General features: G+C 40.8%; 1 protein-coding gene across 1 annotated transcript in view; it reads left to right on the forward strand.

Moving 5' to 3' along the window:
- babam2 (BRISC and BRCA1 A complex member 2) overlaps window positions 1-15,630 on the forward strand; it is a 93,525-nt gene that overhangs the window by 15,121 nt on the left and 62,774 nt on the right. Inside the window, exon 5 of the mRNA XM_077580556.1 lies at window positions 14,992-15,186. Coding sequence (XP_077436682.1) covers window positions 14,992-15,186 — 195 coding nt within the window. The remainder of the gene's footprint in view (window positions 1-14,991; window positions 15,187-15,630) is intronic.

Raw genomic sequence — 15,630 nt, forward strand, 5'->3', positions numbered from 1 at the left:
CATATATGTCATACTTTTTCACATGCTTGGTTACATTTTAAAAAACATTTAAATTCAAGTACTGCAACTTGCTTTCATAGCAGTAAGATGTTGGATTGTGAGTGGGTGTCCACCTATCATTTGATACTAAAAGTAGTAAAAAATTTAATAATAGAGTCCTGTTTTTTGTCTTTGACATTGTCAGATCACTTTGCACGAATGCTATAAACTGGCATCAAAAGAAAACATGTATTGATTTTTTTTTCTTCTTCCCCCCATTTTCCATTGACGTCAGATTTTTACATCATGCTCTCCAGTAATAGCACCTGGTGGGTGAAAGAGTTTTTGTGAGTTTGCTGTGATGTTATCCTCAGATCCCCACCCCATAACTTAGTTTACTGGACTCATTTGTTGCTTTACTTTAAATATGAATAATGCTTTAGGAAAATTCATCATAATCAAGGTAATATTCTCTGAAAGAGGTAAAACTTGATTCTGTCTTTAACTACTGAAGCCAAAAGACTGTGATGTAGGCTCTTTTCAGTGTTGTATGGGTGGAGGGGGGGTGACGAGCATTTTGTGAACAGAGAGGTGACCAAAGAGGAGGAAATGACAAAGACAGAGGCAGGAAGGGAGGGGAGGTGGACAGCAATACCAGTTAAATCCCTTGCGTAGAATACTCTTGCATCATATTGTTTTTTATTTTTTTTAATTTTTTTTATTGCCTAATCCAGTAAATGACAGAATTTACATTTTTTTGGTATGCTATTTATCCAAGATTTTCATTTGTTTTTGTTTTTTAAATGTTTTAGTTTTTAATGTAAAACACTACCTCTGATGTTTGATTTCTTTGGTCTGTTTGGATATTTATGGCGGACCATTATGTGATTTGTGTTGCATGATTGTGCAATTGCACATTTGCCCACTTCCATTCCTCTGTATAATTCCTTGTGCACTCGACACATGCCTGAATTTATATGACTCATGTGTGTCTTTAATGCTGAATAATGCTGGATAATCTACAAAACCCAATTGCAATAAGATTTGGAGGTTGTGCAAAATGTGAACGAAAGCAAAATACAATAATTTGCAGATTGGTTTCAACTTATAGATATTTTCAACTGAACACACTACAAAGACAAGCATTTACCAGTAAATGTTTCATAGTTTTTTGTTTTGTTTTGCAAATATTCACTTATTTTGAATTTGACGCCTGCAACATTTTTCAAAAAAGCTGGGACAAGTGCATGGTAACCACTGTTACATCAACTTTCCTTTTCTTAACAACATCCATTAAGCATTAAGCAACTGAGGTCAGTAATTGTTAAAGCTTTGTAGGTGTAATTCTTTTCTATTCTTGCTTGATTTAGAACTTCATTTGCTCAACAGTCTATGGTCTCTCTTGCTGCATTTTGCACTTCATAACGTGATACATAATTTCAATGGGAGACAGCTCTAGACTACTGGCAGGCCAATATAGTCCTCGCACTCTTTTACTATGAAGCAACACTGCTGTAATACATGCAGAATGTGGCTTTCCATTGCTTTGCTGAAATAAGCAGGGAAAAAAAGACATTGTTTGAATGGCAACATATTTTGCCATGGGCACACAGATGCTGGCTTTTGAAGTTTGCACTGATATTAGTCCGGATTATCCTTTTCCTCTTTGGCCCAGAATACACAATGCATCCATGATTTCAAAAAAACAATTTGAAATGTGGACTTGTCAGACCACGGCACACTTTTCCACACAGTCCATCCTAGATGAGCTCGGGGTCAGAGAAGCCGGTGGCATTTCTGTATGTTGATGCATGGCTTTCGCTGTACAAGTTTGAGTTTCAACTTACGTTTGTAGATGTAGCAACAAACTGCCAACTGACAATAGTTGTAATGCATCTGAGGGTTGAATCTCATATCAGTGTTGGTCTTCGGCCTTGCCTCTAACATGCAGAGATTTCCCCCAGATTCTCTGAATTTTTTGACAGTACTGTACAGTATTCTGTTCTTTACATTTTACACAACATGACAACTTTGTTCGAATTGGCGTTTCCATTTGATCACGTTGTGGTCAGAAAACACACAATGTAGGCATTACTTTGGTAATCGAGGGTCACCTTTATTAGCGTATGCATAAAACTGCTTAGGAAGAACTGTCTCAAACATACTTGAATAAATAAAATAAAATCTTGACATATTTTATTCTTTTTTCCGATGCTTCTACTAACACCCTATCTTTTGAGGAGCTAATTGTCAATTTTCAAGTCTAGACTTGGCCAGCAATGTATGTTGGCACTAAAAATTTGGGGAGTTTCCGAACAACTTTTTTCAGTTGGCGTGTATACGGACAAGACCTGGGGTTAGCCCCAATATCCTCCCCCAAAACTAATCAGCCCCAGAGTCCTCTGAGAAGCTTTGTCTCATTAAGAATGGAAATGTCATCAATATAAACAGCTTGGTGTTCATTCTTTGTAGTCTGATCATGCCAAGTAATTGAACTGGAGTTTCAGCTTTTGGGTAAATTAGCTGAAGATGAACAAAACATTTGTACTAGATAACATGGACACAAATATGGAGGCACCATTTTTTAATTCAATGGTCACTGTTGGATAAGAGGGCGTGGACTGGTTTAGTCATTCATACATTTTATGAATTACCTGGCTGTTATAACGTATTTGACATACTTTTGTCAAAATACCCAAACAATCAAGAATTACAGCAAATTTTACACCCCCTACTTTTTACCATACTGAAATTACCTTAACAATAGAGACTTTCACTTATGACTCTTAAAGTCATGTAAATTTTTTTGGGGGATAAATCTATGAGCGATCAGTGTATTGTTTTCGAATCTGTCCCAGTTACCAGGCTTTGGAGAAAGAGAGCATATATTTTTAATTCTACATCATGATATTGAATACCTCAAAAGCACAAAAAAAATGACACACTTTAGGGTGTCATTAAAGTGTATGGGTTAAATGCATATTTTGTTTATCTTTGAAATATATGCTTTCCCGCAATACATAATGATAGCTCCTTATAAAGATGGTTATTGTAGTTTACAGTAACTCAGCCAACATGAAAAAGCAATGAAAAATGAATTGATTTTTCTTGTCAGAAGACAAATAAAAGGAAAAAGCAATGACAAGTGAATTATTCTCTTTTGTCACATTTCACATTTCTTCAAGTCTTATTTTTAGCACTTTGAGATTTCTTTTGAAATGTTACAAATTAAATGTATTATTATTATTTGTCCTTATTTTCTTGTTTTGTTTTGTGTTTTTGTATTTTAGGGAACTAGTTCTGATGCTCTAGTGTTTGTAACGTGAGACAATGTAGTTTACGGGCTCCCAAAAGAACAGTCTAATATGTGTAATGTGAAACTAATAAATAATCCAAGTATTCTTTTATGAAGAGAAAGGAAACATGACTTCACGCTAACCTCTGCTAATCTTGCATGCCATATATTGGTGAGCGCTTCCTAGCTGCTGCTCCACGTCCTCCCCTGGTACTGTTCTAACAATGGACTTCAAATGGCCTGTAGAGTTGGGTCAACCTGGGCATAGTGTACAAACTACCACTTCCTTCTTGCTTAAACGGATAATGCGTTTCAGCTTTTAATAGTCTTATTATTGGCAGAGCTCGCTAACATGTCTGGTAATGCTTTCAACAGGCAGAGCATTTGTAAATTGAGAAGCTTTGATGGAAATAACCAACATAGGACAATCATCCATGAATAAATTGGCTGAAGTGAGTAAACCAGTTCAAGAATGCATGCTATTTCTGTCAACAACTTGAACTGTGTTGGACAAAAACTGCATGGATCACACTGAAGAAACACTGGCTTGAGAATGCCAAGTGTCTTAAACACATGACAAGAGCAATTTAGGATGATCTTAGACTTGGCAATCTCTGGGGGCGAAACAGGGTGTGAGCCCACTCTTGAATTAGAGACTAACAGAGATTAATTTAATACTTGGGAGTTGTTTAATGCCTCACACTTTCAAGTCAACAGCGATTTATTGGATCAGGTTGCCAGCATCTATAAAAATCACATTCAAGACATAAAAACAATTTATGTTGGCCTATATAATTATCTTGGATTTTCAGATGCCAGCCCCTCTCTTACTGGCCAAAGATAAATACTGGATCAGAGATGGCACAGGAAGACATAATTCTGTCAACTTTTGTCTATTAAGTGTGAAAACGCCAAATTTAGGTGTACATTTGTTCTTAAAGCGATACACTGTGTTCCTTAACACATGCACACTAAAATCAATTTGCACACTTTTAGCTTATACATTTACTCGTGCAAACTTTGGCTGCTCACTTTATTGAAACATTGGAGATACTTTATCCACCTGATGCTTTCCGCCCCCACCACAAAATAAAATAATGACACAAGACTACAATTACATGAATCAGTGTCAAATCTTGATACAAATCAGATACATTTATAAAAAAAAAACTTTTAAAGCTGACGTTGAAACAAATTCTCATATCTTAGTATAACATGTCTTTGAGTTTGCTGTATTTGAATTATTTTTAAAAGGAAACACATAAGGAGTGGTTATTGTAGATTTGATCATAAATAGTTTCAGCAATGTAACCGGTTTGTAACCTGTGTGCTTTGATAAATGGATAATAAAATCTGCCCGAACCGATGTGTACTGTATAATATAACCCGCGAGGATAAAGTAATACTGTAATGGTAAATGCTAAATAGCCCGAGTTTATAGAGCGCTTTCTAAATGTACTAATTTCATGCAAACCTTTCTGAGTCTGGATCTTTCACACAGAAACTTATGTTAAAAGGCTGTGAAAATGTTGGCTTTGGTGGGCAGCGTGAACATGAAAGTTATTTTAATTGCTAATTCTATATCATGTTGTTGTGATCAACTAAAGCCAGTAACAAATTAATATTATTTTGTTAAAATTCCCGCAAAACACTCATTTGCGCTTCAGCTTCACTTCATTTCACCTTTCAATTGCTAAACTATTGTGTTAAACAAAGACGATAAACATACACTGGTTCCAGCATGCTAGCATGTTTATATTTCTATCTGCATTTACTGTCTATTGTCTGTGTAGTCAGTGTAGCACTTTTGCATGAACAGCTGAGTTTTACAAGCTCAGATGCTTGCTTTTGATGAGAGAACACCTCTGTGGAGCAATTGTAGGTCAATTCTGCATGCTTTACCTGTAATTATTAATGGGGCATCTTCTCTTGACACCTGTCTGAGAATATCAATTTGTCGGCAGTTTTGAACAATGGTCCTTTTAGATAATATATCTCCTGCCTTAGATTTGGTCAATGTTATTTTATTGACATTGTAAATGCTGGTCTGCAGTTGACCATACTATACTGTTAATTAAGTTGACAGTTATAATTTCTTTCTACATCAATAGTTATGTTGTAGAATCAAGCTTGCCTTTTCATTGGCTTTGGCCTACTTGCCTGAGCTCTTCAATGCTTCCCCGCTTCCTCCTTCACCTCTGATCCCGCCTCTCCTCCTCAGCGTAGATCCACTGATATTGTATGTCACAATCCTGACACAGCACTTCCTTAGTCTCTCCTCCATTTCTGCATGCTCCTGCCCCGGGGCACTGACCGCCTGTTTTGGACAATGCCCATCCTTGTTTGCATCACCTCCTCATTTCGGGAATCCCGGCATTGCTGGTAACCACTGGTGGTTCGGGACGATGAAGTCACTGTCTCTGTTTAGCCTGCCCTTGCCATTGCAAGGGAGTTAAGTCACTTCGTAACAATGGATGCTTTCTCTATTGCTCTAATATGGGATGCGAGGCTGACAGAAAGACATACTCAGTTGTTGAGGCAAGCAAACCTAGGTCCTCACTGTCACCAACACCTTTGTGAAATACATGTTCATTCATTCACAGATTAAATTTACTTCAATTTTAGAAAGTCTTTCTGTGTTCTGATTTAGTTGTTATTGGTTTTAACCTGCATCTTTTTTTCTTTACTACACAGTAAATTATGTTGAGCAAATTTGACTCTATTTAGAGTGAGACCAAATAGATTCAGTTTTAGAGTAACATTTACACTTGGAAGAGAGTAAAATAAAGAACTGAAAAAAAATAAAATTAAATAAAAGTCACTCAAGGATTGAGGAACAAACTCCCGACCTTCAGCTTGCCCTTCAGCTTGCCGATCTACTCGCTGAGCCACGCAGCTCCTGCCCGTGTGTTAGTATATCACTCGTATCAGCTGGAATCTTCCTAACTCCAAGGGACCAAAAATAATGTTTTTGGTTTCCCTTGGATATAAGCAAAGAGTATGAGTGGCATAGCTCAGGTGGTTCAGTGGCAGTCTCCCAAGCTGAAGGTTGTCAGTTTGTTCCTCAACCCTTGAAAGACTTTTATTTATTTATTTATTTTTCAATTCTTTATTTTACTCTCTTCCGAGTGTAGATATTAGCCTACTCTAAAACCGAGCCTATTTGGTCCCACTCTAAATACAGACGCTCCCCACCTTACGAACGAGTTACGTTCCGGACGATCGTTCGTAAGGTGAATTTGTTCGTAAGTTGCTTCAGTGCTATATTTTGTATTATAATTTATGTTTAAAGCCTATATAAGTATATTGAAGGTTTATATAAGTATGTTTAAGGCTTGTACAAGTAACCTGCATTGGTTTGTACTGAAAAAAAATTAATAAAATGGAGAGAATACTCCACTCCCTGGCTGTTCTAATTAGCATCGATGGAACTAAACTTTGTTTGATTATTAGATGTATACGTATACATATACATATACATATAATGTATATGTGGTTATAAAACCTAAAATATGAATACTCATTATGTTTACGCTATATTATAAATATAATAATAATACATAACTATATCTAAAAGTAGATTTAAACAAAAAAAAAAAAAATCTCGCTTGGGTTACCAGTTACTGGTGTATTATAATGTTGTTTAACTCCCCACTAACGTCCTTCACTTTCACATCCCTACCCGTTTTTTCACTGTTATATTTACTTACACATTTCCTTATATTTTACACAAATTATATAAATCACCTAACTACTTTGATTCTATCCTATAACATGCCAGTATTGACAAATGGCCTATGCAGATATTTACACAGGACTGAGCCTATATTGTTTGTATGCATAAATTAGTTCTGGTTTCCTGGAATGTTTGTGGCGCTCGCTCACAGGCAAAAAGAATAAAAACTTTAGACCATCTCTTAAAATTAAAAGCAGATATTTGCCTCCTGCAAGAAACCCACCTACAAAAATCTGAAGAAAAATTACTTATTGATAAGAATTTTAGCCAAGCATACTCTGCCCCTTATAACAGCAGACAAAGAGGAGTCTGTATACTCATACATAAGAATTTACTCTTTACTCTAAATAATACAATAACAGACTCAGAGGGCCGATACATTATTATTCAGATAACTATATTTAATAAGATATATACACTTGGCAATTTATATGCCCCTAATAATGATGATCCGGCCTTTTTCCATGGATTTTTCTCTCAGCTGTTTGATTTAGCAGCGAACTCTACTATTATTATTGGAGGAGACTTTAACACAGTCTTAAATCCATTAATAGACCGTTCTAATAACACAACATGTATAAGGCGATTACAATCTACTAAAGTAATAGGGGAATATATGGATGATTTTGGCCTCGTCGACAGCTGGAGACTTAAAAACCCAAATAAGAAGGAATTTACCTTCTTTTCCGCTGTACACCGGTCTTTTTCAAGAATTGATTATTTTCTTACAAATAACTCTATTGCTGATAAAACTGTTACAAAAATACATCCTATTATTATTAGCGACCACGCACCAGTCTCACTTTCCCTACAAGTTGATTTTACCTTTAAACCACCACCAACATGGCGTTTTAACATCTCTCTGCTAAACGATGCAGAGTTTGATAAAATTATAAGGAAAGAGTGGGCAGACTTTTTGGAAATAAATGACTCTCCAGGCCTATCGCCTTCTCTTCTCTGGGAAGCTGGGAAAGCAGTAATTAGAGGTAAAATTATATCATATTCATCTTATAAAAAGAAACAGGATCAAAAATTTGAAAATGACTTGGAAGATAAAATTAAACAACTGACGGATGAGTACGCAATAAACCCAAATGACCAAATATGGACTGACTTACAAAATACAAAAATACAGTTAGACGATATGCTAACTAAAAAGACAGAGTTTATAATACAACAATTGAGATACAACAACTTTGAATATAATAACAAATCAGGTAAATTTCTTGCAAACCAACTTCAACGCAATCGGGAAAAATCTCTTATAACGGCTATTAAAGGGACAACTGGTGAATGTACACAATCACCAGAAGAAATTAATCAAATTCTTTATAACTATTATCGCAACCTATACTCAGAAACTAACAAACCTAACCCTGAGCATATTGAGGCATTCCTCAGTAGCTTAAATATGCCTCAGTTAACTACTGAATATAAAGATATGTTAGAAGCGCCACTTACTATAAACGAGTTGTACAGTGCTCTAGATAGTATGCCTAATGGCAAGGCACCTGGCCCAGATGGTTATCCGGCTATATTTTTTAAGCACTACTGGTTAATGCTTGCTCCGCTATTCTTAAGAGTAGTAACAGAAATTAAAACTAATGGTTACATACGTCCACACATGAATACAGCAGCAATTAAACTTTTATTAAAGCCAGAAAAAGACCCCACCCTTCCATCAAGTTACCGTCCGATTTCACTAATTAACACTGATATCAAAATTATTACTAAGGCTTTCACATCTAGATTAGAAACAGTAATCTCGACAATTATTCATAACGACCAAACAGGCTTTATTAAAGATCGCCACTCTACTAATAATATTAGGAGGCTCTTTAACCTTATTAGCATGTCACAGCGGCATGATAAGAAGGCAGTTATTATATCGTTGGATGCAGAAAAAGCTTTTGACAAAGTTAACTGGTCCTTCCTCTTTGCTGTTTTAAATAAATTTGGCTTTGGGAAATCATTTATCCACTGGGTGTCAGTATTATATGATTCTCCCAAAGCTACAGTTACTACTAACGGGATTATATCTAAGAGCTTTATTTTACAGAGAGGCACAAGACAGGGATGCCCACTATCCCCTTTATTATTTGCAATATTTATCGAGCCACTTGCAATAGCCATACGCCAGGAAAGAAGGATTCAAGGAATTCACTCTGGGGTAACAGAACATAAAATTAATCTATATGCCGATGATATTTTACTTTATCTAGAAAACCCGGCGATTTCGTTAGGGGAAGTATTTAACTTAATAACTAAATTCTCACAGTTGTCAGATTATTCTATTAACTGGACAAAATCAACACTTCTACCTATTACAGAAAATTCATGGAACCCTGCAAGCCAGGACCCACATTACTCATTTCCTATAGGTAATTTAAAATACTTAGGCATAAAAATCTCACCTAAATTAACTGATTTAATTCATTTAAATTTTTCTCCACTTCTGGATAACATTCATAGTGACTTGGAACGCTGGAATAATCTTCCTATTTCTTTAATAGGACGAATAGCCACCGTTAAAATGAAAGTTTTACCTAAAATAAACTATTTTTTCTCAATGATTCCATTTAAACCTACGGCTAAATGGTTCCAGTTGTTGGACTCAGCCGTTACAAAATTTTACTGGAAAAAAAAAAAGCAAAGATTAGTCTATCTACTCTTCAGAAAAGTAAATCCAAAGGTGGCCTAGAGGCACCAAATTTTATGTACTACTATATAGCTAACCAGCTACAATATATCATTCTATGGGCACAACCCAACAGAGATACTAACTGTTGGCTGGAACTAGAACAGAAGGATTGTAATAACCTCAGACTTCTAGATTTACTCTTTATTACAACATCGATTAAGCGACATAATTGTTTTAAAAACCCAATGATCTCCGCCACCCTGACTGCTTGGTGGAAGGCATTAGAAATTACAAAAGCCCAAGTGGAGCCCTGTGGGCTTTCTCCCCTATAGCATAACCCTGACTTTCGAATTAACAACCAAACGTTTTATTTAGGTGTGTGGGAGCAGAAAGGAATCACACATCTTCACCATCTCTTCTCAGATAATATGTTTATATCATATACATCTTTGCTCCAAAAATACAAAATAACAAACGGAAATTTTTTACATTATCTGCAAGTTAAAAATATGATAAAGAAACAAATTCCAACACTTCAGGGTACGCTCCAACCGCCTGGCTTAGCTAAAGATATTACCAAGCTTTCTCCGACAACAACAAAAAAACTTTCAAAAATATATAAGTTACTTTCATATACGGATAAAATGTCTTTACCCATCTTAAAATGGGAGACAGACTTGTCTATAGCTCCGGAATCTGACTTTTGGATTCAAGTTTGTGAAAATGCATTTAAAATGACAAAACACACAAATTTACAACTTATCCAATACAAAATAATCCATAGAACATACATTACTCAATATATGATGAAGAAAATGGGCCTCTCCGACTCCGACATTTGTCTCCAGTGTTTACAAAACACTACAGACACTTATTTTCATGCTTTATGGTTATGCACCCCGGTTATGTATTTCTGGACTAAAGTCTTAGAAAAACTTTCCGCTATCTTGGACTATAGGATACCTTTATCTCCAAACTTGTGTTTGCTAGGTGACCTAACAACAACTGACCTACCACATAAACAATTTCAATCTACACTTGTAGCCCTTACTATCGCTAAAAAAACAATTCTTGTTAACTGGAAAAATAAACAAACTCTGAATATCGACCAATGGTCTAACCTCCTCATAAATCACATTTTAATGGAAAAAATATCGGCCTCAAATAAAAAACAAATATCAAAATTCATAGAAATATGGTCTACGTATATAGAATATTTTAACCTAATTCTGGTTATTTAATTCTGCCTGTTAGCGAGAGCCACCACATCGTGATAACTTACATTGATGTCTCTGCATTTGGCAGTTTGTTACTAATGGTTGTGTTTTTATAGTCAGGAACCCAGTTGCTGCCAACAGGATCGAACAGATTCACCTCCAATGGGCACTAAAGGCTAATATTCGGATTCACTGCATGCCAGGGGACTAACGCTACAGGTGCTGTCCTCCCTGGCTGGGCGTGGGCGGGTCTGCCCCTCTGTTGGCTGCTGGGTGGCGGCTGCGTCTTGGTCGTTCCCTGGGTCTCGTGGTGGGTGCTGTGTTGCGGGGCTCTCCCTGGTGTCCGGGGCGGCGCCGCCCCGGCGCGGTCCGTCGCTCTGGGTCCGGCGACGCGGGTCGGGGCCTGTGGGCCGCCGGGGTGCCCCGTGGTTCCCTCTCCCCTCCCCCTTCCTCCCCCTTGCTTCCTCTCCCTCTTCACCTCTCCCCGCCCGTCCTCCGCCTCCCTGTCCCTTCTCCCTCGTCGCCCTTCCTCCTCCTCTCCCCCTCTCTCTGCGGCCCTGCTGCTGCCTCCTGCCCTTCCTGTCGTCTCCTTCCCCCGTCCCCTCCCCCTCCCCTGTCCGCCCTCCTCCCCCTCCCCTAGGCCGGGGGTTCCGTCCGTGGCCCGGGTCTCGGCGCTCCGGGGGCCGGGGGAGTGGGCGGGATTGGTGTTGTGCCCGCCCCGCTCCGGTGGGCCTCCGGGCACTTCGGGCGGGCCCCGGTATCCGGGGGGCAAGCCCCGCCGGGGTCCCGGTGGGGTGGGTGGGGGTTTTGGTGGGCGGGTGCGCCTCCCCCCCACCCCCCCCCCCCGCCCGGTTGGGGGGGGCCCAGCTGGTCGCTCCTCTTAACTCACTGCACTAGTTTTGCACAATACATTTTAGGGCACATAACACACTTTGGGGGGGAGTGGGGTGGGGTGGAGACACCGTCTCTGCCCTGCAGCTCCCCTCCAAATTTTAATGCACCACACAACTGGGGGGGGGGGGGGGGCATCGGTTGGGGCGGCCGCGGTATGAAGCAGTGCTGCGGTCGCCTGTCCGTGTGCCCCCCCCCCCCCCCCCATTAATTTATTTTAATGCACCACATACGCTCATTGACATGCCTGGGGGGCGGATGGATCGGAGCAGGGGGGGATATCATTTCCCTCTGCTCCGGTTCACCTGCCCCCAATTTTAATGCACCACACACACACACTTATGTATATACACTGGGTGGGGTCACACACACGGTTTAGGGGTAGAGTTCGCCAGTCGGCGAGCTGGCGAACTTAGTAACAGGGTTAGTTTTTCACTTAGATCGTTGGGGTGACGACCGGGGCCTCTCCCCGCTGGGCCTGGGGTTCGGGGATGCCGCCCGTCCTCCGGTGCCCCCATCTCCCCTTCTGCCCCTGGTGTTCCGTCCCTCCGCGTGGTGGGGTGGGCGCGGGTGCCCTCTCCGCTCCGCTGCCCGGCCCCCTCTTCGGCGCGGATGCCTGGGTGCGGTGTGTCCCCGGGGTCTGGGGTCGGGGGCTGGGGGGCTGTCGGTTGGTGGGGGTGGGGGCGGGGGCGGGGGCGGCTTGGTTGGTGGGGGGGTGGTGGTGGGGGTGCCGGGGTGGGGGTGCCGGGGTGGGGAGGGTGTCTGGGGATTTGGGGACCTGGGGGCGGTTGGGGCTGGGTTGGGGTGGGTGGCGGGGGCGGGGGGGTCGCGGGGGGAGCGGGGGTTGTGGGCTGGTGGGGTGCCTGGTGGGCCTGCAGTGCCCCGTCCTGCTGCGTTGGGTTGGGGGCGCGGGCCGCGTTGGGGTGGGGGGCGCTCCTGCTCCGGGGTTTGCTCTCCGGCCGGTGGCCCCTGCGGGGCCCGGGGGTCGTCCTTTGGCGCGGCCGCGGCCTGGGGGGCCCTGAGGTGTTGCGCTTGCTCTGTCCTGGCGGGGGTCGACGGCTCCCCTCTTTGGTGGAGATTTTCATGCATGCTAGATCCACCACACCAGCATCTATCGAGACTCAGACACAACTTGTTTCTCCCTCAGGTCATTGATTCGGTGGAGGCTGGTGTCTGTAGATCTCACTCTGCTTCGTCTGTCCTTTCTACCTTTCCTCAGTTTCTCCTTTGGGCCCTTGAGGTTTCCCTGATTTGTTGGAGTTTGGATGTCTTTGGGGTTGGTGAAGGTTAGTGGCCCGGTGGGTGGTGTCTGGTCGGTGCTGGGCTTCGCTTTTCTTTCTTTTCTTTGGTCCCCCTTTGGGTCTCCTGGCGGCCCCACGACTCTGGCTGGATTTTGAAGTGTTCGGTTTAGGTGAACGGTATGGGAATTCTTATTTATTTTTATTTTTTTTCGCACGCACGCACGCACGCACACACACACGCACGCACACACGCACAAACACACATACAAAAAAAAAAAAAAAAAGGGAGAACAATGATGATGACATTTCAAATGATCAATACTGAGATCTCCCAAAAGAAAAAAAAAAAAAAAAAATGGAGAGAATACGTACAGTACTGTACTGTACTACGTATGTTAGAGAGAGAGAGCGAGCCACACACACACAGTATGTACATGTACGTAATAAGATAAATAAAATGAAGTTTAACTTACTTTTGGAAGATGTACTCGATGCTTAAGGAGATGATGGAGGAGGAGGAAGAGGAGGATTTTATATCATGAGAGATTCTTCGTCGTCGCTGGAATCGGCTTCAAAAGTTATTTCCTGCTTCATGGGGACCGGCGTTTTCTTCCTCCTCCTCCTCGCCACGTTGCTCAGCCTCCAATGAGCTCTCACAGCGCCAATCGTCGGTATTAGCGGCGGAAAAAAGCACTACGCGCAATACAAAATCTAACTTACAGCATTTCTTTCCAAACATTTTTCGACATACTGTACGCGCAGAAATGTTCGTATGTACCGTTGTTCGCAACTCGAATGTTCGTAAGTAGGGGAGCGTCTGTAGTCAAATTTTGCGGAATTGACTGTGTACAGTAAGAACAATGCTGCACATAAGTTTCACATTTAGCTTGAAATTTCTGTTTGGTCTTGATGGTTGGGCAGTTGTTGTTAATTATTACTACTAATACCTCAGTTTTTTTTGCCAAACATTGCATTGGTTATTCACATGATAACAAAGTTGTTGGAAAAATGGTGGAGTTTTTTTCAAAATCATCCAAAAATAATCTAGCGATCAGTAGTGTAACCACAATTTTCCTCATGCAGTGCTACTCATTGATTTACAGATCTTAGCACCCCTTTTCAATGTTCTATATCTGAATAAACTGTCTGCTTCGAGAAATACAAAAAGCTATGATAGTTTTTATGTAAAAAATAAAATAAAGTAATACAACGATAATAATGATAATACTTGATACTAATGGTACTCTGGTTGATCGACCACCGATCGTGATTGGCCGATTGTTTCAGTGGGAAAAGTACGTGATTGGCATATGTCAGTGTCTTTCTTTTAGATTAGATTACGAAAAAACGATCATCCACAGCTCATATTTTGCAGCCTGCAGCAAACTACAGACTATTCTGTGTGCAGTGTAGCATGCCCTCTTCCTTTCTTTAATACTGCATGTTGCAGACCAAACCAGTACCTGAATCCTAAAACATGTTTATAATATGAACTGTATTATTTCATATTAATTGTACTCTGTTTGAAATTATATCCTGTTTTTGCACAATGGAGGGATGGATATTTGCATAGAATGTTTTTTTTTTATCTGATTCATCAATTAATTAAAAACTTTATCAACAAATTAATACATTATTCAATAAAAAAATCATCAAATATTATTAATCGTTAGTGAGCAGCGCTTAAATAAAAAATGTACACCTAATCCATGCGATGTGAATACAATCAAATGCCTTTTATTCCCCTGGTCAAGACTCTTGATGTGAATTGAGGACTTAAGCTCCACTTTTTTTCTCTATTATGGTACGCCTGTAAGTAAACCATCAAATCCAGTGGTTGTTGGTGGTGTTGGAGGTCTGCGCTCCACAAGTGTTGTAGCTCTTTTGAAAATAACTTGTGCCTAAAATTGAAATTGGTAGGTGGGTTTCCAACCAAAATGTATATTTTGCTGAATATTGAGCTGATTTAAAATTTTGATTGTCTTCCTCAGCATTTGGTCCAATGGGATGCAGGCAACCCAGACAGTCTCCTCCAGCTAGTTAAGGAGCTCATCCAGCAGTACCACCACTACCAATGTCAGCGCCTCCGTGAAAGCTCTAGACTTCTCTTTGAATATGATAGCCTGCTGGAGGATCCTAACTATGGCCGTAATATGGAGATATATGCTGGACACAAGAACAGCTGGGTAAGGATAATTTACATGGCGGAACATAAGCTCACAGACAATTTAGCATCTATTTGCTAGACACAAGAACAGTTTGGTAGGAAATATTTTCACAGCGACACGTCTGGGAAGCATGTGGATCGGAGCGGGGGGATATCATTTCCCTCTGCTCCATCTCACCTGCTCCCAATTTTAATGCACCACACACACACACACACACACACACACACTTGTATATACACTAGGTGGGGTCAGATCCACGGTGTAGGGGTAGAGTTTGCCAGTCGGCGAGCTGGCGAACTCAGTAACAGGGTTAGCTTTCACTAGGTACGCTGGCGTGACGACCGGGACCTTTCCCCGCTGGGCCTGGGGTTCGGGGGTGCCGCCCGTCTCCCAGTGCTCCCATCTCCCCTTCCGCCCCAGTGTTCTAGACACTAACAGACAGATCTGCTATCAAAATTCTCA

This window comes from Vanacampus margaritifer, chromosome 1, assembly GCF_051991255.1.
Source record: "Vanacampus margaritifer isolate UIUO_Vmar chromosome 1, RoL_Vmar_1.0, whole genome shotgun sequence".
Classification (NCBI taxonomy): Eukaryota; Metazoa; Chordata; class Actinopteri; order Syngnathiformes; family Syngnathidae; genus Vanacampus; species Vanacampus margaritifer.